The sequence below is a fragment of the Episyrphus balteatus genome, chromosome 2, assembly GCF_945859705.1.
Source record: "Episyrphus balteatus chromosome 2, idEpiBalt1.1, whole genome shotgun sequence".
Classification (NCBI taxonomy): Eukaryota; Metazoa; Arthropoda; class Insecta; order Diptera; family Syrphidae; genus Episyrphus; species Episyrphus balteatus.
In genome coordinates this window covers 45,956,266-45,984,180 of record NC_079135.1, presented here as the reverse complement: position 1 = coordinate 45,984,180, position 27,915 = coordinate 45,956,266, and the positions used below count along the sequence as shown (strand labels likewise).

The 27,915-nt window shown below is 30.4% G+C and overlaps 1 protein-coding gene across 2 annotated transcripts in view; it reads right to left on the bottom strand.

The window, feature by feature from the left end:
• Nucleotides 1–27,915, bottom strand: part of LOC129908407 (dynein axonemal heavy chain 3) — a 181,181-nt gene that overhangs the window by 69,213 nt on the left and 84,053 nt on the right. For both annotated transcript variants that reach the window (XM_055984866.1, XM_055984867.1), the window contains exons 37-43: nt 23,271–23,686; nt 15,759–15,830; nt 15,525–15,668; nt 14,948–15,130; nt 14,588–14,793; nt 14,025–14,339; nt 13,677–13,908 (exon numbers count right to left, since the gene is read on the bottom strand). In XM_055984866.1, the coding sequence (XP_055840841.1) occupies nt 13,677–13,908; nt 14,025–14,339; nt 14,588–14,793; nt 14,948–15,130; nt 15,525–15,668; nt 15,759–15,830; nt 23,271–23,686 (1,568 nt within the window). The remainder of the gene's footprint in view (nt 1–13,676; nt 13,909–14,024; nt 14,340–14,587; nt 14,794–14,947; nt 15,131–15,524; nt 15,669–15,758; nt 15,831–23,270; nt 23,687–27,915) is intronic.

Sequence of the window (27,915 nt, the reverse complement as noted above, 5' to 3'; positions counted from 1 at the left end):
GGATCGATAAATGTGGATAGATAAATGTGGATAGATAAATGTGGATAGATTAATGTGGATTGATAAATGTCGATAGATAAATGTCGATAGATAAATGTCTCTAGATAAAAGTCTTTAGCTAAATGTCGCTAGATAAATGTGGATCGATAAATGTGGATAGATAAATGTGGATAGATCAATGTGGATTGGTAAATGTGGATCGATAAATGTGGATTGATAAATGTGGATCGATAAATGTGGATAGATAAATGTGGATAGATAAATTTCGATAGATAAATATCGTCGATAATGGAGAAGATAAATGTCGATAGATAAATGTCGATAGATAAATGTCGATAGATAAATGTCGATAGATAAATGTGGATTGATAAATGAGGATAGATAAATGTGGATCTATAAATGTGGATCGATGAATGTGGATAGATAAATGTCGATAGATAAATGTGGATTGATAAATGTCGACAGATAAATGTCTCAAGATAAATGTCGATAGATAAAAGTCGTTTGCTAAATGTCGCTAGATAAATGTCTCTAGATAAATGTAGATAGATAAATGTGTATTGATAAATGTCTACAGATAAATGTCTCAAGATAAATGTCGATCGATAAATGTGGATTGATAAATGTGGATAGATAAATGTGGATCTATAAATGTGGATCGATAAATGTGCATAGATAAATGTGGATAGATCAATGTGGATTGATAAATGTGGATCAATAAATGTGGATCGATAAATGTGCATAGATAAATGTGGATAGATCAATGTGGATTGATAAATGTGGATCAATAAATGTGGATAGATAAATGTGGATCGATTAATGTGGATAGATAAATGTGGAAGATAAATGTGGATAGATAAATGTCGATAGATAAATATCGTCGATAATGGAGAAGATAAATGTCGATAGATAAATGTCGATAGATAAACGTCGATAGATAAATGTCGATAGATAAATGTGGATTGATAAATGTGGATAGATAAATGTGGATCTATAAATGTGGATCGATAAATGTGGATAGATAAATGTCGATAGATAAATGTGGATTGATAAATGTCGACAGATAAATGTCTCAAGATAAATGTCGATAGATAAATGTCGATAGATAAATGTCGATAGATAAATGTGGATTGATAAATGTGGATAGATAGATGTGGATCTATAAATGTGGATCGATAAATGTGGATAGATAAATGTCGATAGATAAATGTGGATAGATAAATGTGGATAGATAAATGTGGATCTATAAATGTGGATCGATAAATGTGGATAGATAAATGTCGATAGATAAATGTGGATCGATAAATGTGGATAGATAAATGTGGATTGATAAATGTGGATCGATAAATGTGGATAGATAAATGTGGATAGATAAATGTGGATAGATAAATGTCGATAGATAAATATCGTCGATAATGGAGAAGATAAATATCGATAGATAAATGTCGATAGATAAATGTCGATAGATATGTCGATAGATAATTATGGATTGATAAATGTGGATAGATAAATGTGGATCTATAAATGTGGATAGATAAATGTGGATAGATTAATGTGGATTGATAAATGTCGATAGATAAATGTCGATAGATAAATGCCGACAGATAAATGTCTCAAGATAAATGTGGATTGATAAATGTGGATAGATAAATGTGGATTGATAAATGTGGATTGATAAATGTGGATAGATAAATGTGGATAGATAAATGTCGATAGATAAATGTCGACAGATAAATGTCTCAAGATAAATGTCGATAGACAAATGTGGATTGATAAAAGTGGATTGATAAATGTGGATAGATAAATGTGGATTGATAAATGTGGATCGATAAATGTGGATAGATAAATGTGGATAGATAAATGTGGATCGATAAATTTCGATAGATAAATATCGTCGATAATGGAGAAGATAAATGTGGATAGATAAATGTGGATTGGTAAATGTGGATCGATAAATGTGGATAGATAAATGTGGATAGATAAATGTGGATAGATAAATTTCGATAGATAAATATCGTCGATAATGGAGAAGATAAATGTCGATAGATAAATGTCGATAGATAAATGTGGATTGATAAATGAGGGTAGATAAATGTGGATCTATAAATGTGGATCGATAAATGTCGATAGATAAATGTCGATAGATAAATGTGGATTGATAAATGTCGACAGATAAATGTCTCAAGATAAATGTCGATAGATAAATGTCTCTAGATAAAAGTCGTTTGCTAAATGTCGCTAGATAAATGTCTCTAGATAAATGTAGATAGATAAATGTGTATTGATAAATGTCGACAGATAAATGTCTCAAGATAAATGTCGATAGATAAATGTCGATAGATAAATCTGGATTGATAAATGTGGATAAATAAATGTGGATCGATAAATGTGCATAGATAAATGTGGATAGATCAATGTGGATTGATAAATGTGGATCGATAAATGTGGATAGATAAATGTGGATCGATAAATGTGGATAGATAAATGTGGAAGATAAATGTGGATAGATAAATGTCGATAGATAAATATCGTCGATAATGGAGAAGATAAATGTCGATAGATAAATGTCGATAGATAAACGTCGATATATAAATGTCGATAGATAAATGTGGATTGATAAATGTGGATAGATAAATGTGGATCTATAAATGTGGATCGATAAATGTGGATAGATAAATGTCGATAGATAAATGTGGATTGATAAATGTCGACAGATAAATGTGGATCTATAAATGTGGATCGATAAATGTGGATAGATAAATATCAATAGATAAATGTGGATAGATAAATGTGGATCGATAAATGTGGATAGATAAATGTGGAAGATAAATGTGGATAGATAAATGTCGATAGATAAATATCGTCGATAATAAAGAAGATAAATTTCGATAGATAAATGTCGATAGATAAACGTCGATATATAAATGTCGATAGATAAATGTGGATTGATAAATGTGGATAGATAAATGTGGATCTATAAATGTGGATCGATAAATGTGGATAGATAAATGTCGATAGATAAATGTGGATTGATAAATGTCGACAGATAAATGTGGATCTATAAATGTGGATCGATAAATGTGGATAGATAAATATCGATTGATAAATGTGGATTGATAAATGTGGATAGATAAATGTGGATAGATAAATGTGGATCTATAAATGTGGATCGGTAAATGTGGATAGATAAATGTCGATAAATAAATGTCGATAGATAAATGTCGATAGATAAATGTGGATAGATAAATGTGGATTGATAAATGTGGATAGATAAATGTGGATCGATAAATGTGGATAGATAAATGTGGATTGATAAATAATGTCGACAGATAAATGTCTCAAGATAAATGTCGATAGATAAATGTCGATAGATAAATGTCGATAGATAAATGTGGATTGATAAATATGGATAGATAAATGTGGATCTATAAATGTGGATCGATAAATGTGGATCGATAAATGTGGATAGATAAATGTGGATAGATAAATTTGGATAGATAAATGTGGATTGATAAATGTGGATAGATAAATGTGGATTGATAAATGTGGATAGATAAATGTGGATAGATAAATGTGGATTGATAAATGTCGACAGATAAATGTCTCAAGATAAATGTGGATAGATAAATGTCGATAGATAAATGTGGAAAGATAAATGTGGATAGATAAATGTGGATTGATAAATGTGGATTGATAAATGTGGATAAATAAATGTGGATAGATAAATGTGGATAGATAAATGTGGATCGATAAATGTGGATAGATAAATGTTGATAGATAAATGTGGATTGATAAATGTGGATACATAAATGTCGACAAATAAATGTCTCAAGATAAATGTCGATAGATAAATGTCGATAGATAAATGGCGATAGATAAATGTGAATTGATAAATGTGGATCGATAAATGTGGATCTATAAATGTGGATAGATAAATGTGGATAGATAAATGTCGATAGATAAATGTCGACAGATAAATGTCTCAAGATAAATGTCGATAGATAAATGTCGATAGATAAATGTCGATAGATAAATGTGGATTGATAAATGTGGATAGATAAATGTCGATAGATAAATGTCGATAGATAAATGTCGATAGATAAATGTTGATAGATAAATGTCGACAGATAAATGTCGACAGATAAATGTCTCAAGATAAATGTCGATAGATAAATGTTGATAGATAAATGTCGATAGATAAATGTGGATTGATAAATGTGGATAGATAAATGTGCATCGATAAATGTGGATAGATAAATGTAGATAGATAAATGTGGATCGATAAATGTGGATAGATAAATGTGGATAGATAAATGTCGATAGATAAATGTCGATAGATAGTGGTATAATCGGGTTTTTGGATTTTTTTCAAAATTTCGAGAAAATCCAGTTTAAAGTTCGGGTAAATTGTTTTTTTTCGAAAAATCCCCGAACCTTTGAACGCTCCTGGAAGCTAAACCGCTAGAGAGAAATTTTTGGCAGTGATGCCAAATGGTAGCTTGTGTCAACTTATAAACAAGTTATTGTCAAACTTAATTTTGAATACCAGCTTAACCATGTTTTTGTTAAAACTTTTTTAAATGGAAAATAAAATAATATTATCTATCTATCTATCTATCTATCTAGATAAATGTCGATAGATAAATGTCGATAGATAAATGTGGATAGATAAATGTGGATCGATAAATGTGGATAGATAAATAAGGATAGATAAATGTCGATAGATAAATGTCGCTAGATAAATGTCGATAGATAAATGTGGATAGATAAATGTGGATAGATAAATGTGGATAGATAAATGTGGATGGATAAATGTGGATTGATAAATGTGGATTGATAAATGTGGATAGATAAATGTCGATAGATAAATGTCGACAGATAAATGTCTCAAGATAAATGTCGATAGATAAATGTGGATGGATAAATGTGGATTGATAAATGTGGATAGATAAATGTGGATAGATAAATGTCGATAGATAAATGTCGATAGATAAATGTGGATAGATAAATGTCGATAGATAAATGTCGACAGATAAATGTCGACAGATACATGTCTCAAAATAAATGTCGATAGATAAATGTCGATAGATAAATGTGGATTGATAAATGTCGATAGATAAATGTGGATAGATAAATGTGGATAGATAAATGTGGATCTATAAATGTGGATCGATAAATGTGGATAGATAAATGTCGATAGATAAATGTGGATCGATAAATGTGGATAGATAAATGTGGATTGATAAATGTGGATCGATAAATGTGGATAGATAAATGTGGATAGATAAATGTGGATAGATAAATGTCGACAGATAAATGTCTCAAGATAAATGTCGATAGATAAATGTTGATAGATAAATGTCGATAGATAAATGTGGATTGATAAATGTGGATAGATAAATGTGCATCGATAAACGTGGATTGATAAATGTGGATAGATAGATGTGGATCTATAAATGTGGATCGATAAATGTGGATAGATAAATGTCGATAGATAAATGTGGATAGATAAATGTGGATCTATAAATGTGGATCGATAAATGTGGATAGATAAATGTCGATATATAAATGTGGATCGATAAATGTGGATAGATAAATGTGGATTGATAAATGTGGATCGATAAATGTGGATAGATAAATGTGGATAGATAAATGTGGATAGATAAATGTCGATAGATAAATATCGTCGATAATGGAGAAGATAAATATCGATAGATAAATGTCGATAGATAAATGTCGATAGATATGTCGATAGATAATTATGGATTGATAAATGTGGATAGATAAATGTGGATCTATAAATGTGGATAGATAAATGTGGATAGATTAATGTGGATTGATAAATGTCGATAGATAAATGTCGATAGATAAATGCCGACAGATAAATGTCTCAAGATAAATGTCGATAGATAAATGTGGATTGATAAATGTGGATAGATAAATGTGGATTGATAAATGTGGATTGATAAATGTGGATAGATAAATGTGGATAGATAAATGTGGATAGATAAATGTCGATAGATAAATGTCGACAGATAAATGTCTCAAGATAAATGTCGATAGACAAATGTGGATTGATAAATGTGGATTGATAAATGTGGATAGATAAATGTGGATTGATAAATGTGGATCGATAAATGTGGATAGATAAATGTGGATAGATAAATGTGGATCGATAAATTTCGATAGATAAATATCGTCGATAATGGAGAAGATAAATGTGGATAGATAAATTTCTCTAGATAAAAGTCTTTAGCTAAATGTCGCTAGATAAATGTGGATCGATAAATGTGGATAGATAAATGTGGATAGATCAATGTGGATTGGTAAATGTGGATCGATAAATGTGGATAGATAAATGTGGATTGATAAATGTGGATCGATAAATGTGGATAGATAAATTTCGATAGATAAATATCGTCGATAATGGAGAAGATAAATGTCGATAGATAAATGTCGATAGATAAATGTGGATTGATAAATGAGGATAGATAAATGTGGATCTATAAATGTGGATCGATAAATGTGGATAGATAAATGTCGATAGATAAATGTGGATTGATAAATGTCGACAGATAAATGTCTCAAGATAAATGTCGATAGATAAATGTCTCTAGATAAAAGTCGTTTGCTAAATGTCGCTAGATAAATGTCTCTAGATAAATGTAGATAGATAAATGTGTATTGATAAATGTCGACAGATAAATGTCTCAAGATAAATGTCGATAGATAAATGTCGATAGATAAATCTGGATTGATAAATGTGGATAAATAAATGTGGATCGATAAATGTGCATAGATAAATGTGGATAGATCAATGTGGATTGATAAATGTGGATCGATAAATGTGGATAGATAAATGTGGATCGATAAATGTGGATAGATAAATGTGGAAGATAAATGTGGATAGATAAATGTCGATAGATAAATATCGTCGATAATGGAGAAGATAAATGTCGATAGATAAATGTCGATAGATAAACGTCGATATATAAATGTCGATAGATAAATGTGGATTGATAAATGTGGATAGATAAATGTGGATCTATTAATGTGGATCGATAAATGTGGATAGATAAATGTCGATAGATAAATGTGGATTGATAAATGTCGACAGATAAATGTGGATCTATAAATGTGGATCGATAAATGTGGATAGATAAATATCGATAGATAAATGTGGATAGATAAATGTGGATCGATAAATGTGGATAGATAAATGTGGAAGATAAATGTGGATAGATAAATGTCGATAGATAAATATCGTCGATAATAAAGAAGATAAATTTCGATAGATAAATGTCGATAGATAAACGTCGATATATAAATGTCGATAGATAAATGTGGATTGATAAATGTGGATAGATAAATGTGGATCTATAAATGTGGATCGATAAATGTGGATAGATAAATGTCGATAGATAAATGTGGATTGATAAATGTCGACAGATAAATGTGGATCTATAAATGTGGATCGATAAATGTGGATAGATAAATATCGATTGATAAATGTGGATTGATAAATGTGGATAGATAAATGTGGATAGATAAATGTGGATCTATAAATGTGGATCGATAAATGTGGATAGATAAATGTCGATAAATAAATGTCGATAGATAAATGTCGATAGATAAATGTGGATAGATAAATGTGGATTGATAAATGTGGATAGATAAATGTGGATCGATAAATGTGGATAGATAAATGTGGATTGATAAATAATGTCGACAGATAAATGTCTCAAGATAAATGTCGATAGATAAATGTCGATAGATAAATGTGGATTGATAAATATGGATAGATAAATGTGGATCTATAAATGTGGATCGATAAATGTGGATCGATAAATGTGGATAGATAAATGTGGATAGATAAATTTGGATAGATAAATGTGGATTGATAAATGTGGATAGATAAATGTGGATTGATAAATGTGGATAGATAAATGTGGATAGATAAATGTGGATTGATAAATGTCGACAGATAAATGTCTCAAGATAAATGTGGATAGATAAATGTCGATAGATAAATGTGGAAAGATAAATGTGGATAGATAAATGTGGATTGATAAATGTGGATTGATAAATGTGGATAAATAAATGTGGATAGGTAAATGTGGATAGATAAATGTGGATCGATAAATGTGGATAGATAAATGTTGATAGATAAATGTGGATTGATAAATGTGGATACATAAATGTCGACAGATAAATGTCTCAAGATAAATGTCGATAGATAAATGTCGATAGATAAATGTCGATAGATAAATGTGGATTGATAAATGTGGATCGATAAATGTGGATCTATAAATGTGGATAGATAAATGTGGATAGATAAATGTCGATAGATAAATGTCGACAGATAAATGTCTCAAGATAAATGTCGATAGATAAATGTGGATTGATAAATGTGGATTGATAAATGTGGATAGATAAATGTCGATAGATAAATGTCGATAGATAAATGTTGATAGATAAATGTCGACAGATAAATGTCGACAGATAAATGTCTCAAGATAAATGTCGATAGATAAATGTTGATAGATAAATGTCGATAGATAAATGTGGATTGATAAATGTGGATAGATAAATGTGCATCGATAAATGTGGATAGATAAATGTGGATCGATAAATGTGGATAGATAAATGTGGATAGATAAATGTCGATAGATAAATGTCGCTTGATAAATGTCGATAGATAGTGGTATAATCGGGTTTTTGGATTTTTTTCAAAATTTCGAGAAAATCCAGTTTAAAGTTCGGGTAAATTGTTTTTTTTCGAAAAATCCCCGAACCTTTGAACGCTCCTGGAAGCTAAACCGCTAGAGAGAAATTTTTGGCAGTGATGCCAAATGGTAGCTTGTGTCAACTTATAAACAAGTTATTGTCAAACTTAATTTTGAATACCAGCTTAACCATGTTTTTGTTAAAACTTTTTTAAATGGAAAATAAAATAATATTATCTATCTATCTATCTATCTATCTAGATAAATGTCGATAGATAAAAGTCGATAGATAAATGTGGATAGATAAATGTGGATCGATAAATGTGGATAGATAAATAAGGATAGATAAATGTCGATAGATAAATGTCGCTAGATAAATGTCGATAGATAAATGTGGATAGATAAATGTGGATAGATAAATGTGGATAGATAAATGTGGATAGATAAATGTGGATTGATAAATGTGGATTGATAAATGTGGATAGATAAATGTCGATAGATAAATGTCGACAGATAAATGTCTCAAGATAAATGTCGATAGATAAATGTGGATGGATAAATGTGGATTGATAAATGTGGATAGATAAATGTGGATAGATAAATGTGGATAGATAAATGTCGATAGATAAATGTGGATAGATAAATGTGGATAGATAAATGTGGATAGATAAATGTCGATAGATAAATGTCGACAGATAAATGTCGACAGATACATGTCTCAAAATAAATGTCGATAGATAAATGTCGATAGATAAATGTGGATTGATAAATGTCGACAGATAAATGTCGATAGATAAATGTGGATAGATAAATGTCGATAGATAAATGTGGATTGATAAATGTGGATAGATAAATGTGCATCGATAAATGTGGATAGATAAATGTGGATAGATAAATGTTGATAGATAAATGTCGCTAGATAAATGTCGATAGATAGTGGTATAATCCTGTTTTTGGATTTTCTTCAAAATTCCGAGAAAATCCAGTTTAAAGTTCGGGTAAATTGTTTTTTTCGAAAAATCCCCGAACCTTTGAACGCTCCTGGAAGCTAAACCGCTAGAGAGAAATTTTTGGCAGTGATGCCAAATGGTAGCTTGTGTCATGGGCTTACGCTTTGCACATTGTTAGATTTTTAAAAAGCTCATCTTCCATGTTAAACCGCCAAATCATGCCTATTTTTTCAGCATCGGGCTTAACTTTTTTTTTAACCTTTAAGTTCTCCCAGTTTGAGAACCCGTGGAGCTACAGTGATGGGAGTTGTACCCAAATGTAGGTTAGAGTCCCCGTTACCTTTGGGTATCAAACAAAATTTTTTACCCTTTTTCAAAATCCCGAGATATAGGCGTTGGAAGTTGCGAAAAAGCTTCTGGGAGCTGGATTGATAAATGTGGATAGATAAATGTGGATAGATAAATATCGATAGATAAATGTCTCAAGATAAATGTCTCTAGACAAATGTCTCTAGACAAATGTCTCTAGACAAATGTCTCTAGACAAATGTCTCTAGACAAATGTCTCTAGACAAATGTCTCTAGACAAATGTCTCTAGACAAATGTCTCTAGACAAATGTCTCAAGATAAATGTCGATTTATAAATGTCTCCAGATAAATGTCGATAGATAAATGTCGATAGATAAATGTGGATTGATAAATGTGGATAGATAAATGTCGATAGATAATTGTCGATAGATAAATGTCTCAAGATAAATGTCTCAAGACAAAGGTCTCTAGACAAATGTCTCTAGACAAATGTCTCTAGATAAATGTCTCTAGATAAAAGTCGCTAGCTAAATGTCGATAGATAAATGTCGATAGATAAATGTGGATTGATAAATGTGGATTGATAAATGTGGATAGATAAATGTGGATAGATAAATGTCGATAGATAAATGTCGATATATAAATGTGGATAGATAAATGTGGATTGATAAATGTGGATTGATAAATGTGGATAGGTAAATGTGGATAGATAAATGTGGATAGATAAATGTCGCTAGTTAAATGTCGCTAGATAAATGTTTCTAGATAAAAGTTTCTAGCTAAATGTCGCTAGTAAAATGTCTCTAGATAAATGTCGCTAGATAAATGTCGCTAGATAAATGTCTCTAGATAAATGTCTTGAGAGAAATGTCTCAAGAGAAATGTCTCAAGAGAAATTTCTCAAGAGAAATGTCTCAAGAGAAATTTCTCATGATCAATGTCTCGAGATAAATGTCTCGAGAGAAATGTCTGGAGAGAAATGTCTGGAGAGAAATGTCTCGAGAGAAATGTCTCGAAAGAAGTGTTTCGGGAGAAATGTCTCGAGAGAAATGTCTCGAGAGAAATGTCTCATGATAAATGTCTCATGATAAATGTCTCGAGAGAAATGTCTCGAGAGAAATGTCTCGAGAGAAATGTTTCATGATAAATGTCTCGAGAGAAATGTCTCGAGAGAAATGTCTCGAGAGAAATGTCTCGAGAGAAATGTCTGGAGAGAAATATCTCGAGAGAAATTTCATGAGACATTTCTCATGAGAAACTTCTCATGGGAAATGTCTCATGAGAAATGGCTCATGAGATATGAGACATATCCCATGTCTAATGAGACATGTACCATGAGACATTTCTCATGAGACATGTCTCATGAGACATATCCCATGAGACATGTCCCAAGAGTCACACTTACCGGTGCCAGGAGCTGACTGTCGATGTTATTTTTTATTTTTATTTATATTTTTTTATTTATTAGCCTACTTCCGATACGATGATCGGAAATAGGCTAAAATTGATTTGGGGAAATTTGACCCCCCAATACCCCTCCTCTATTATAATCAAGTTCTATTTGAGGTTTATAGATTTATGTGAATTTTTTTATAAACGTCTTGTGCTCTGGTCTCTTGGGGGCCCCTTTAATTCGGGGGCCCTTTTACATTGATACAGCTGATACAGCAGCAGCTACGCCTCTGATTGGTGGACCTTGATCGCTCCTGCCTTTTTGAATTTCAGTCGGGCTTTGCTATTTAGTTTGTCATTATGTTCAGTGTTAATGACACTTTTAACTAGATGCTTTTAATAATGTCAAATCCAGTTTGAAATTCTTAGGGAACAAAATCTAAATGAAAACGGATAAAAAATAACAGATGAAAAAAACAAAGAGGAAAAACATTCCACATACACCACAGTGACCCATTTTTTTTTTTTTAATTTTAGGTATCTTCTTTTTTAAAGGAGCTAGAACCTACATAAAACAATCACTATTAATTAAACCGTTATTTTTAAATGTTGTTAAATGTTAATGTTAACTTAAGATTCCAAAAAAGCTTAAGCATGGTAAGATGGGTCGCAACAAGGCAAACAACATATTGTATAGACGAGAGGGGCAACTTAATAAATAATATACATAAATATAAATAAAGGGCATGAAATAGAAAACAAATTAAGTTCTATTTTAGTTTTTTTCTTAACATTTTGAAAAAAGAGTTAATTTTCTACTATAAGTATCTACAATAAAATGCGAAAACAAAAAAAACATTTGTTGCTGACGATAATTTTGTATTCCTGGCATCGAAAAAAAGACACAGTTAGTAATGAATGAGGTATTATTTGTAAAATACTTTGATTTTTAGAGTTCATACATTTGAACCTACAACTCCCTCGTTCAATCAAAACGGTTGACTTAGAAAAAAGATACACATACGCCACAGTGTACCAATTGATATAAAATAGAATATGAAAAAAAAAAAAAAAAAATATTATTAAAGAAATCAAATTACTTTTACCGAGGTTTTTGAAATGTGTTTTTTGTTATGGTATGGTGAAATAAAATAAAGGTTAACCCAAGATCAATAATTCTTTCTTGACCTTTGGGAGTCCAAAAAATACTCAGATGAATGACCTTTCACGTTTTGTGGGGTTAGTTACATTGATTTCGGAACAGTTTATAAAAATTTCAGTGTACCTAAGATCTTGATTAATGGTCAAAAAATGTTTTTTTGCACCACTAAACATTAAAAAAATTCTAGCCTCAACTGATTTTTTAAAAAAAGTCCAATTTGTTGGAAGTCCAATTTTCTCAGTACTGTACAGTTAATTAATAGTGTCTAAAGCTTAAACTTTATTGACCAAGACCAAAAAAAAACTAACATTTTGGACGAATTTCTTGTGTTAAAGCTTGTTTTTGTCTTCAACAAAAGAATGCAGGATCGATTAAAGAAAAAAACAAAAACTCGGTGGAACAAAAGATTAAAAAAAGTCTTTTTATGAGTTCTGGCAATGGTTCTAGATTTTAGCTTGGAAAAAATTTTTCTACATTTCTATTTCTTATATTTTTAAAAATATTATTATTACCTATTAATGTAAAAATTAAGAACAAATTATGAATAAAATTGTTTTTCGATTTTTTAACAAAACTTCAAATGTTTGTTTTTTTTTTTTTTGAAAATGATCTAATGAATTTTTTGATACTTTGTTCTTATATCCTTTTTAAAATAAAACACATACAATTTTAAAAATTGACTCTTAAGATTTTTTTGAGAAATTCTTTCTTGTTCAAGAACTTAAATGGCATACTTAATTCTTTTGGTACTTGTTGTTGTTTGAAGATGTATGTAGTACCTATTATTTTTTTTTTAAACAAATTGGTTTTTAAGTTTTTATTTTATTTCTTTTTCGCACATTAAATTTTTCTCGGTTGAACCATTTTGCCATTTAAAAATCAATTGATTTAAAAAATCATTTTCTAAAAATTAAGAAGAGAAGAAGTTCTAAAAAATATTTTAATTTATATGCGTCCATTTGTGATGTGACATGAAATTTGTTGAATTGTTTAGTGTGCCTATTCCTCAGTAGCATTTCCTTATAATTCTTTGGTACCTGCAGTCCACAACAATATCATAATATTTACTTAAAAATGGGTCGAAAGTTCCTATTCTTTTTGACGATGGAACTAAAATAACCAAATTTTATTCTTACCTGAGAATCAGAGAACAGAAAGACCGTGTGATTTAAATTAAACCCAGCAGTCATTAGGATCTTCCTCAAATCATCTCTCCAATCGGCCATCGAATAGGTTTTTGTCACTTGAATGGTCATCAGTTTCGCATCGGCAATATGCGCTGCCAATTTAGCAGCACTGCGTCGTCCAGAACCGCCCATGCCAACCATTAAAATATTACCCCGTGGCATTTGTAGAATCCGTGAAACCCTTTTTCATACACACACACAAACAAATAAAAAATAAAACATGATATATTCACATATAAAAGCCAATTTTATTATACAAACCACAGAGAAAGTCATCCCAACGAACGTCCAACTTACCTGGAAATATGTTCGATAGCAAATCGAAACAGCACCAAATCCATTGGTGTATTCGAAAACGCATTGTATTCCTTCAGATAGTATTGCATGACCTTTTCCAATTTGTCATAGCTCTCGACCTCGTCGTAGATTTTCGGTTCTGCATCTGGTTCCATGTAGTTTCCGAAAAATAAATTTCGTAAATCATCGTCTGTCAGTTTGGCACCTTTTCCGATGCGTTCTTCCATCGCTTGTTCAAGGCTAAAGCGCAGATGGGACTTACAGGCGTTACGTGCCATTTCCAGTAGCAGTTCGCGGTCCTGTTGTTCGATTAAACTGTTGTTTTTTTTGGTACGAATGGAAAAGAAAAAAGGTTGAATTAATGACAAAAACCAGGATTTAAGTTTGATTGTGTCACACAGCAGCAGCGACATCCCAGCAAGGATGCACTGCACATCGAAAGGAAGTGATTTGTTTTCCTCGCCAGGATGATAGCTGCTATATAGGGTTGACGCTGATTCTGAGAACATGAATTGCGCGCCCCGTATAACACACAGAAAGCATCAGTTGCTGTGATCCATTACCGGTCATAAAAAACACGATAGGTTTCGTGCGCCCACAGACGGCCTAGTTTCTCCGGATCGGGAAGCCTTTTCGGCGGCACCAGTACAATGCCAGTGAATACACGAGTTATGTCACGTAGCGAGAAGGTGTAATGCGATTTGGCCGGAGTTGGCAGGAATACCGAAATTGCTTGGCGATAAATGTTGACCATTGCCTCTGCCAGACCCTTTCACATATTGGATGTTCGAAATGAGCCAGTGGAAAAAGAGATACAAGAGGAAGAAGAAAGAAATATAGTTTTGAACAAGCAAAATATGATTTATTTCTCTGGCAATGGCAGAGAGTATATAAATAGAACAGAGAAAAAGGACGAAACTTACTTTGGAGAGGAGTGCCACTTTATCTGCATAGTCCTTGGCGAAGTGCCAGTCGCCAATTGTTGTGAATATTTTCGTGATTGTGGCATCTTCGAAAGCGTCCACTGCTACCACAAATGTATGACGATAGAAGCGTGGGAAAATGAAATTGCTCCCACCGACCGGCCCCATTGCTCCAACAAAGCCCTGAAAATATACATAAAATATTTTCTACATGATGCTCGTCGAATATGCACAGACACAGACAAATAAAAAGGATATGTTTGTGATGTCGATGATAGAATTTCATGCAATCGCGCATTCATTGTTTGATGATGTTCTCGAATTTTTTATTTTTTTCGTTTATTTTTTTTATTTTTTGTGTTTGTTGAAATTGCATGTGGACATGTTTGTTTCTATATTTTTTTTCTGTGCCAAAACAAACCGATTGCATATTCATAGGATCGCTTCCGCCAATGGTTCATTAAGTGCCACTCAGAAGAGTTTTTCATGAATACTGAGTGGAAAACACATGCTGCGATGATGGCACAGGCACCTATAGTGTTTGCGGACGGACGACAACCGAACTGGACGCTCTTACCATATCAATCAATTCCAGTTTGGATGTGTCATCCAGATCGGACCAGTAACCATGGTCGAGCCATTGTCGCACCAGTTCTAAAGGAGGCTGGGAGCCATAAGTGTCTTTCGATGGCATTCCAACGTCATCACAAAATACAAGGCACTTTAGTTGAATATAGAAAAAAAAAATTAATAAATTTAGAAGTGAGAAATATAAACAAAAGTTTGTTTATAGTTGGGATTTTTTGTTTACTTTTTTACCAACTGGTGGTCCGAAAACACCCTTTCGCCTTCTGTCTAATTTTGACATCACTGTTTCTTGAACCTGAGGGAAATAATATTTTAACATTAATGTAACAAAATTAAAAGAAAAGAATCGTCTTTAATTAAAGTAAAGATCCTTTATTTTTTTACTTACGATATAGGTACTATATATCAATCTATGCATTCGTAAAAAAAAATTTGAGATAACATTTTTCCATGATATTACGATGGTAGGCAATGCCAAAAAAGTGGGTCCCGGAAGTCTGTCTGTCTGTATAAGGACCTACCCTACAGCCTTAACGGATAGACCAATTAATGTCAAACTTTTTATGTAGCGTTATTTGGCGACTCTCCAGAGGGGTTTTTGGAATTAATTTTTTTGGACCAAAAATAACGGTACTTGTCATATACCGATTTTAGTAAAATTAAAATACCTCGAAAACGGCTCTAACGATTTTGTTTAAAAAGTTCAAGTGTTATCTCGGAAAGTGCTTGTTCGATTCGATTTCAACGAAACTTTTTGTGAAGAAGCATTTCTATAATTTAAATATAAACCAAAAATAAAATTTTCCAAAAAATAATTTTTGGATTTTTAAAAACATTTTGAAAAATTTTTTTTGAAAAATTAAATTTTTGAAAAAGGGACATTGAATTTTTTTGAAATTTTGTTTTAAGATGCTGATTAGCAATTTCTACGAAATGGCGTACCAATTTTATTTTAAAACTTTTTTTCCAAAAAATTATTTATAAAAAATTAGATTTTAAAAAAACGGCTCTAACGATTTTGAAATTTTTTTTTTTAAATGCATCTTAATATACCAATCAAAACTGCATACTTGTTTTGGAGGGCAATTTGATTTCAGATTTTATTTATTTTTTTTTAACGAATTTTATTTTTCCAAATTTCTATATAAAAATTCTTAAAAATTTAAGCAACTTTAACTCCAAGAGCAAGTTCGTGCGATCCAGTCGTGCATTTTATTTTAATTTCAATAAGAATACCCATAAAATGAGTGAGAAAATATTTGCCCATAAATTTAGATTTTTTTAAGTTGTTAAGTTAATTTTTTTGATTTTACAGATTTTAAACGGATTCCATTCATTTTTATTTGAAATCTTATTGTCTTATGGAGATGATATTTAAGCAGAGCATAGGTAATCTTGATTTCCCGAGAAAAAATGAAGCTCCGGCGCAGCACCGCTGCACCACGTCTGAACGGATTTTTGACCGCTGCACCACCACGTCCGCACCATTATGAGAAATTTTTATTGCGCCGTACCACGTTCGCACCATTTTAAAAAATGTCTAAACTAAATTTCATTAAAAAAAAAATATATAAAAGAAATTCGCTGTACCACCGCCGCACCACGTCCACACCATTACCAGAAATTTCTATTGCGCCGCACCACGTCCGCGTTGGTCGAGTGGTTATAGCGTTGGATTTCTAATTGAAAGTGCTCTGCACACGTGGGTTAGAAACTCCTTCTTGTCGGGTTTATTTTTCTATCCAAAATTATGTATCATGGTGCAGCGAATTTTTCATACAAAATGAAATGGTGCGGACGTGGTGCGGCGCAATTTTTCGGTGGTGGTGCAGCGGTTAAGAATTTTAGTTTTTTTTTAAATTCAATTTTTTATTTTTACTCGGATTTAAGTGTTTTATTTCATCGTTTATCAAATCAAATTTTGTATCGTCCTTTTTTTATTATTTTGAAAAAAAAAAAATTTTAAATTTGCCGACGAAATTTCTAAGAAATATTCAAACCAACACAAAAATGTATCTCAAATGCGCAATAAAACCTCAAAATTTCAATTTAAATCCTGATAGATATTTGGCTTGTTTTAAACTCTCATTGATTAACTATAAATCAACATCCTTTTTATAGTCTCCCCGTTGTATTATTTTTTATCATCGAACACAACAACACTATTAAAAAAAAGAAACAAAAAACATAAAAACAATATATTCCCATTTGTCCCATAAGTTCACATATCAAACCGCTTAGGCTATTCACACAAAACGTTCGATGATGATAATTTCAAATCATAAAATTCAAATTCAAATCTAATCACCGGCTAAATCCCTGGTTCTAAAAATAAATTCTCTAGGGTCTATTTTAAAATGAGAAATCAATGCGCCTTTGGCGGTTAGTATGGTACTATTGTTATAGCTTCTATATTCTAATGCCAACAATTCTAAACTCTCTATATTGCCAACCTGTTAGAACTCATTTTAACCTTTAGCGACTAAAAGCAACTATAAAACTAAAAACACTATATGCCCTGAATTCCAACATAATTTCTAATCCACTGTGCTATCGAAATCGACTTTGTCATCATATAGAATTGGTTGAAGCCGCGCATCGATCGACCGCTGCTACTATATCGCATATATGAATCTCTGACTATTAATACACATGTGGAAATCTATTAATTTGGCCCAATTTGCGTTCTCATTGTGCGGCCATAGATTTTAATGCAATTATCCTGTTTAAGCCGCCTCATTATTTTTAGAGTACGCTTATGCGTATGTATATTCGTAGGCATGTGCAATATTGTTATTCAAGTTTTGTAAAATTGTTGGATTTGCTGCTAGAGTTGTGTTTACTTTTACAGGGTGGTATGAAAAAAATAGTCAGTGAGTAAATTAAGGAGAAATCTGTTAATATCGTAACAACTTTGACAATTTTCTTCAGCTTTAAGGCCTTGAAACATAACAGACTTTAGGCCCCTTTGGATATTTTAGATTATGGACTTTTTCAAAAATAAATATAATTTTTTTCTGAGTCACCCTGTTAACAGATTCGAAAATGCAGATACTCTTATTATTATTAGCGCCAGGTATCCAGGAGTAATCGTTTGAGCTCAAACCTACCTGCAGTAGCCATAAACGCCATCGGCAGCGCAACGCCCGCCACCACCACCACCGCTAATGTGATGTAATGATGTTAATCTTTTGTTACTCGTAAATGTCCATTAATGATTTTTGTGCATACACATACCAACGTAGGATGACTACAGGATGAAACGCCATTTGCAATTATATACAATTTCCAATGCCATATATAAAATTATAACCTGTTTCATGGTGTTGTACCTTTTTAAAAAAAAGACAAATGAGAAGGGAGGGTAATCGTAATTTTTGTTAATTGGTAAACAATGTTGGAAAATAATGTTGCGGCGGCAACTCAGGCCACTTTGTATAGGTTATGTTCGACAATTAACACAGACAATGGCCGCCAATGGCTACCAAACAAAACACAAAAAAAAAACTTGCAAAAATACTTATAATAGATATTAAAAAATTAAATTATTTTAAGCATAAAGTTATAATGGCTGACATTTTACAAAATGCATTTTTTTGCTGTTGTTGTTGTTATGCTAAAAGGTGTATATTTAAATTTTTATGGATTCAATAAAGAATTGAGATATTAAAATGTTGTCTGTTATGTTTAAGAAAAAATTACATATGTTGTTACAAGTTAGTCTGGAATGAAAAAAAAATCCATCGGTTTGTACAAGAGAAATCAAAAATTTTGGATTCGGGTTTTGGGTTCATTACGTCTGAAAAACTACTAAAGAGTTCGATTTTTTTCTTTCGCTTTTGAAGAGCAAATGATTTTTGTAGAAAAAAATTCTTTTCAAGCTGTTAAAAATCTTTCAAAATCGGTATTATTCATAAATCACTTTAACATTCAAAACTAGACATTTAAAAAGAAACATGTTATGAAAAAAACATAAAATATTCATAAAACAATAGCAAAATCATTAGAACGAACTACAAAAACAATTTCCAATTTTTTTTTGGTATTATTTTTTTTGTATTCTCTTGAGAAAGTGATTTTATTTTTAAAAAGGCTATTCATTAAGCTTTAAGTTTCTTTTTTTTCAAACTTCTAAAATTATTTTATAAGGCTGCAATATGAAAAAATTGAAAAAATATCAATTGAAAAAAATGTATTTGAAATTAAAAAATAATATTTATTGCAACTGAAAAAAATAAAATGCACGACTGGGTCGCACGAACTTGCTCTTAGAGTTAAAGTTGCTTAAATTTTTAAGACTTTTATATAGAAATTTGGAAAAAAAAATAAAATTCGTTTAAAAAAAAAATAAAATAAATACTAAAATCAAATTGCCCTCCAAAACAAGTATGCAGTTTTGATTGATATATTAAGATGCATTTTTAGAAAAAAAATTTTCAAAATCGTTAGAGTCGTTTTTTAAAAAACTAATTTTTTATAAATAATTTTTTGGAAAAAAAGTTTTAAAATATAATTGGTATGCCATTTTGTAGAAAGCACTAATCAACATCTAAAAACAAAATTTCAAAAAAATTAAATGTCTCGTTTTCGAAAAAAAAAATTTTTTTTTAAAATCCAAAATTTATTTTTTTTGAAATTTTATTTTTGGTTTATATTTAAATTATATAAATGCTTCTCCACAAAAAGTTTCGTTGAAATCGAAAACCCAGTTTCGGAGATAATCGGATGTGAAAAAAACGGTTCTATGGCAGGTACCGTTAATAATGATTTTCAAAAAAAAATTTTCTCATAAGAAGATAGACTTTAGCTAAAAACTAACATTTGAATTTTTTAAACAAAATCGTTGGAGCCGTTTTCGAGATATTTCAATTTTACTAAAATCGGTATATGACAAGTACCGTTATTTTTGGTCCAAAAAAATTAATTCGAAAAACCCCTCTGGGGAGTCGCCAAATAACGCTACATACCAAGTTTGACATTAATCGGTCCATCCGTTTAGGCTGTAGCTCCTTATACAGACAGACAGACAGACTGACAGACTGACAGACAAACAGACGGACTTCCGGGACCCACTTTTTTGGCATTGTCTACCATCGTAATGTCATGGAAAAATGTTATCTCAACTTTTTTTTTTTGTACGAATGCATAACTTGATATATAGTACCTATATCGCAAGTAAAAATTGCATTAAAAAAAATTTTATGGGAACTGAAAAATATTTGGATTAAAAAAATATTTATTGCAACTGAAAAACATAAAACAAAAATTTGATAATACAAAATGGGTGCTTTCATATATTTTTTTTAGAATTTCGGCCATCAATTAGCTTTTTGAACCATAATATTAAAATTGAAAATCGACGAATATTAAAAAAAATATTTACTGCACACATTGTGTTTTTTTTAATGCGGAAAATTATTTATTTGCAATAATATTTTATTTATTGCAATTTTTTTCAGTTGTAGTAAATATTTGTCTTTAATTTAAAATTTTTTTATATATTATTTTATTTGTTTTTTTTTTTAATAAAAAAATGATTTTGTAGAACCCTGAGTATCAGTCATCAAAACAAAAGCCATACTCTTAACTTTGGCTAAAAATACCTCAGCAACGGATCACTTTACAGAAAATTAGAGGATAATAAGCCTTTCTACGGTTTTTGTTTAGAAAATTTAATTGATGGTTTTAAGAAAAAAAATCATGTTGTTATCTATGATTGATGCAATTTCAAGCCATTTAGGTCTCATTTTATTCGATGCTGGGTTTTTTCCAAATTTTATGTTATTAAATCCTTATTTAGTTTTTTAAAATTCAATGCTCTAAGGCCCAATTTATTGACACTCCATTAAACTTAAATCCCCATAAAAAAAGGGAATTTTAAAATTAAAAACCAAATTCGTTTAATTCAGTCTCTTTTAAGCAATTTTTTGAAGTTTGACATCATTAACTAATCGAGCATTAAATTTAAAGTCCTTTTAGATAAAAAGCCAAATTCGACCTTTTAAGAGGGTCCCGAGCTCAGAAGAGCACATATAGTACTTGATTCCCTAGATTTATCCTCTCCATTTTAAAAAAGCACTGCTAGTAAAACCAATCAGGGTTGAGATGCTGCATTTTATAATCAACTCAAAACATTTTAGACCACTTTTGTATATCGTGTCTCTCGTCTTGGGATTTCGTCTTCCATTTTCGGCTACAAAATTATTACGCGCCGTAGTTTTTATGTTTTTTCATATTGCTTATAATTAAAATCTTCAAATTCATTTTGAAAAATCGTAGTTTTTGACAGTTAGAATAAAAAAAAAATAAAATTTCCCTAGGATATTTTTAACAGAGTTTTAAATTTAAAGTTTCCATTAGAGGTAAAGGCTTTAACTAAAGAAGAGTGAATTAAATAAATTTTTAATGATGTATACTTAAAGGCGTCAATAGTTTAAAAACGCCGTTAACTAAAACGATAAATTTCAATATATAATGGAAGCTCAATAAATTGGCTCTGATTCATTTTTAAAAGAAATCGAACGGGGCAGAAAAAATCGATTTCACTAGTTAAAAAGTTTTTTTTTTTATAGGAATCAAATTATATTTTTCTAATGTTTTTTTGTGCGTTGAGCTCGAATCCGAAGTCAGAAAAATTCTATTACATCACGTTTATGAGATATTACCACTCCAAAACATCACAAAAATAGTGTTTTGGACGTTCAAAATTAAATATCTCAAAAAGTTTGCACGTAAGAGCTATTCTAATGCTATATTACAATTAAGAAGGTCAAAGGCCATTCTAAAAAATAATTTGGTATCTATTTCTGTCATTTATAGAAAAATCGATCTTCAAAATCATTTCTTTGTTTTTTTCATTTTTTCTCAATATTTTCTGAAACAAAAGTAGGTATAGTTTTTCTACACAATCTAAAATAAAAGGTTTTAATCTAAATAACTGCATTTCAAACTTTTCAAAAATCAAAATTTGTTTCGGTAACTAGTTTGAATGAAAAATAGGCTATTTTGACAGCTCACATACCAAATTTGTTTATGGGCAATTTTTTTCCCCTTTCATATATCGTTTATATAAAATTTTTCAATCACCCATATGCTGCCAATAATTTTTTTATTTTCAAAAATGATTGGCACTGGTCTATTATAAAAAAAAAAAAAATATACAAAGCTAATGGCCTTACAAAAATGTTTCAAATTTTTTTCCAAGTTAATTAAATTTTTACAAAGAAAACTTCCATTAGAATTTTTTTTTGTCTCAACCCAACCTACATGCTCAAGATTTTTGGCACAACGCTAGTAAATAACTCTGCATATTGAGATAAAAAAGTTACGTATACACCACATTTAAGATTAAACATTGATAAGACATGAAATGTTCTACATTTTATATTGATTGTTTGTGTTATCTACACACCTTTACTCTTTTACCAAAAGAAATTAAAAGCATTTCAAAAAGGTCTTACAAATTTAATAATAACATTGCTTTTTAATTGTAATGCTTCAACTACAGCTTCGATGTTAAAACTTAAAAAAATGATTTTCGAAAACTTTGCCGTCTGAAAAATTCAGATAAACGTCAATTTGGGTAAGCAAAGCACTGGAGTAGGTATTGAAAGCAAATCGTAACTAAAACATAAATATTTTCTTCTTTCCTATTTTAAAGTACTACAACAATGTTGTCTGCAAAACTTTATTGACCTACATGCTAGACTTAATAATAAAAAAAATTAAAACTCACCAATTGTGCACTTGTCCTTGCCGAAAAATTAACAATATTCAGCATGTGTGTATTCTTTGGCAACGCCAACAAGTTATGACTTATAATGGCACTTTTTCCCGTACCCGTTGGTCCAATAACCATAAACGGCATTAACTTCCGTTCAGTACAAAAGTCCAGCCAAAAATTAATATAACCCGTTTCCTTAGTCGGAACAATTATATCGCTGATTTGAACACCTTCTGGAAATGTAATATCTTCTTGTCGTTGCCATGGCCACCAATTCTCTATTCCATCGAAACGATAATCCATTAGTGAAAGTTTCTCGGGAAACATTTGACCACGATTCAAAGAGAAGTACTTCGGCCTCGGGTAATTCTCATTGGAGCCGTATAAAACTTTTCTGATTAAACTGTCGAAATGTTTTTGTCCTTCAACTACAAGTATATAATAGACATATGTAGTGTATAGAATTTAAAATGTCCGTTTTTTTTATTGTTAAATATTTTGATAAAGATAAAGCGAAAAATACATTAAAGGTAGTGTGTTGATAGTAGATAGAAATAGTACACCCATGACACATTTAGAAAAATGTATGGTACACATATTCTCTGTTTGTCTGTTTGAAACTTAAAAAAAAAAAATAAAAGAACATAGTATATTGTGTGTTGAAGTGTTAGTGGCAATTGCAAGAAATAGAAATCTTTATTGGGAAATAAAATGATCAGTGGGCTTACACAGTGTGGTCAAGAAGATTTTGGTAGTTGAAGATTTTTGTCTGCTTAGGTATAAACTCAGAAAATTATAATTGTCAGAAACCAAATAACTGACTAAATGAATCCAAATTCCTATTGGAAAAATCATGAAGTTGCCTTAGGCGTGTTTCTGAAAAAGTTTTGAAATTTAAGGAAGCACTAACAAGGTATTGGCCAGATGCTAAGACGAAACCTGTAACACATAAAATATTTTTTTCTTGAATTTAACTAACATTTATGTATACAACTAAGTAGGTATGCCAAAAAAATTGAAAGATAAATTCATATTTTATTTCAAAAAAGCTTTAAAAAACATGTTCAATTTTTTTACTAATTTTTTATTTAAAAAATTTTGAGTTTGAGGACCTTTTTTTAAAAGCACTTCATTAAATTTCCTTGATTTTAACTTAAAAGAAATATATTTCTTGGTTTTTGCCCTTGTTGTTCTGTTATAATATTTTTTATGTTAGAAGTTAATTTCTGAGAAAATTGTTCTTACCACTTGAGTGATGGAAAATTTGTCCCTCACTTCTTCATAATTTTTTTCCTTAAACAACCTAGGCAATCTTGTAATATTTTTTAATTTATTAAATTAAAACAAACTTTTTGAATAAAATTGTTTTTGTTTACAAACAATATGGCTACACAAATAATTTTTAAACAGAGAGTGAGACCTTTTTTTTTTGATGTCTCAATAGATAGATTTGGAGGAATTTTTTAAAAATTTACTTTTTTTGAATTTTTATCGAAAATCTGAAAAAAAATATTTGTATTTTTTTTCCCTAAATGCATAGGTTACGAACTCATGTCTGTAAACTAAAACTTATTACCAGACTTTGGTCTGGTAAGATTAAAAAAAATTCATATAAATTTAGTATAGGGTAAGAGGGGGTACATTTGACACCGGGGCACATTTGACTTTGCGTTTTTCGGTATGATCGTGCCCTTAATTAACAATAGTTTGGATGAAGAAAGAAGCTTAGTTTGATTTAAAGAAATTTTGCGAAATTTCGCAGTCTTTCATTAACTTTTCGCGGAGTACCACGTGTTTTCGTGTTTTCTGTATTTCTGATCTTATTTTTGACCACCGGTATGTAAGCGATTTCTGAACCTAATAAAAAGTTTTTTCAATGCTGAATCAATATTTTGATAGCACTATGCTTAAAGTTAAGTAAATTAAAACCAGCTTTGTAAAAAAATAGTATTAGTTATTGAAAAAAAAGAAAAACAGTTATGAAGCTCCTTCGGGGCACCTTTGACTTTTGCAATTTGGGCACATTTTTACGTTGAATTTGGGAAATTATTTATTTAATAAATTATTTAAAAGTAAATCGACATCGATTAATTTTGATTAAGATTTAAATGGAGAGATTTTTTGAAATATTTTATGGTTTTTTGTTTTTTCTTCTTCTTTTTAGAAAATAAATTTTTTGATTTATTTTTTTCGTTATATTGTTTAGTACACTCCTGCTCAAATTTAACGCACATCCTATTTATTTTAAAGTAAAGTCCTGCTATTACTTTATGCCACAGCATCATGGTTATTTTCTCAAATGAGACAATAGTGATCTCAAATTAAAGGTATGAAGAGTCATAAAATTTCATGGAGTTAAATCTGCTTTACAACACCTACGGAGTTAGCGAGCCTTTCTAGACCTAAGTTAAGTACCCAAAAATACTTGACTGATGCCCTCGAACAGCATCTGGTTCCAATCACCCCTAGATTTGGTCCACAGTTTAGTCTGATGCACGATAATGCATGCTAGAGTAGTTTGAGAATATCTTTAAGATTTTAATATTCCAGCTTCGGATTAACCACACAGAAATCTGGATTTGAATTCAATAGAACATGTATAGGAAATATTGAAAAGATGCATTCGCGACCGAAATCCACCTCCAAGCAGTCTTGATCAACTGAAAACTTCAGTGAAAGAAGTGTTAAAACAAAACCTTCAAAAGTTAATTAGTGGAATGGACAAACGACTCCAGGTTGTCATATGCGCTAAAGGAGACTATACCAAGTATTGCATACAATTATGGGAAAGAACCGTCACCCGCTTCCATTTTTTTTAAATTTTTCTTCTTAAAAATAAAAATTATTTTATAATCAGTTTTCAGACCTTGAATTGTTAAATTTGGTTTATCTTTTTTTTGGTTGATAATACTGTTGCAGTTTAGCATTTTTTCGACTTGCTAAACAATAACAAAACACAAAAAAATGCACCAAAGAATTTTAAAGCCTTTTAAAATAAGATGCAGGGGTATAACTTCAGACGAAAAATGTGTGCGTTAATTTTGAGCAGGAGTTTATATTGTTTAAAACCAAAAAAGTATTTTTTTTTTTTTCTAATTAAATAATAGACGAGTAAGATCTACTGATAGTTTTAAAAATTTAATGCACACGATGTGGGGTTTAATCCACCATTGTCAAATGTACCCCTTTTAAAGTCAAAAGTGCCCGGGATCGGGGCACTTTTGACAAAATGACTTTTTTTAGAAAACATAATTTTTTTAAATGTTGTAATGTTGTAAAACAAAAAAAATTACTGTTAGTATAATCTTGAATAGTCAATAAATCAAATACAAAACAAAACATTGGAAAACATTAACAGTTTTCGAAAATACAGACCTTTAAAAACTAACTGTCAAATGTACCCCCTTCTCCCCTACCACGATGTAGTTATTAATAACCAACAACCAAAATTTCACAAAAAATCAATGCAGTTTTTCGAAATATTAATTTCTCAAAAAAATATTTTCAAAATTTGGTAAAAAATCCCAAAATGTAATCTTTGAAAATTTCAATTTTCATATCGCTCTTTTACTTGAATACTGTTGTAACTAAAAATCAGGGATTAAGAGTTATTAACAAGATATTTGGGAGACAAGTATTATAATTAAAGCCAGAACTAAAATGAACTAAAAACAGCGCTGATACCAGAGTTGTAAAAAATCATTTTGTTAAATGCATTTGTTTTGCATTACAAATTAAAAAAAAAATATTCATTGCAAAAAAAAAAAATTATTAAGTACAGCTAAAAATATTTTGCATTAAAAAAAAATTACTGCAAATAAAAAATTTTCTGCATTGAAAAAAAAAAATTCATTCATTCATTAAATATTTTTTTTAATATTCGTCGAATTTCTTACAAATTTGACTATTTGACCATACATCAGCTACCTGTATAAACTATAACATTGTAACTGCCGTACCTGGGCGAAACGCTTTGGAGTGGAGATCACTTGAACTTTAAAATTGAATTGAACCAAATGTGTATGTATGGCCAAATAGTCAAAATTGTAAGAAATTCGACGAGTATTAAAAAAAAAAAAAACAAATGTTTAATGCACACATTTTGCAATAATTTTTTTTCAGTGCAGAAAATTTTTTATTTGCAGTAAAATTTTTTTCAGTTGCAGTAACATTTTTTTAATACAATTTTTTTTATTTTCAATTAATATTTTTTAATGCAAATTTTTTCAATGGACAAATGCATAAAAAATGATTTTTTACAACCCTGGTGTAACGTCAGTTTAGTACACGACTAATAGCCCACAGTAAAGTAAATTAACGAAATAAATATTCTGGTCTGTTCTTCTATTGGAGGTAGAGCGTAGTCCAGCACACTTTACGAACATTTTTGGAAACCTTGTTCTAATTAGTTTACTGTTTTTATATTTAGAAACAATTAAAACATCTCGTTTTATGAAATAACAGTCATCAAGTTATTTTTAGAAATTTTTCATAATTATTTAATTCTTGTTCACCACACTGTTACACTATATAAATTTTTGCCGTGAACTTCATCTCCTGTGGGCACCCTGCTGTCGAGCTATTGAGTTTTCTGCAAATAGAACACCTACGTCTTCGCCTACACATACTAGCCCGCACTTCACAGAGAGCTCGTTTA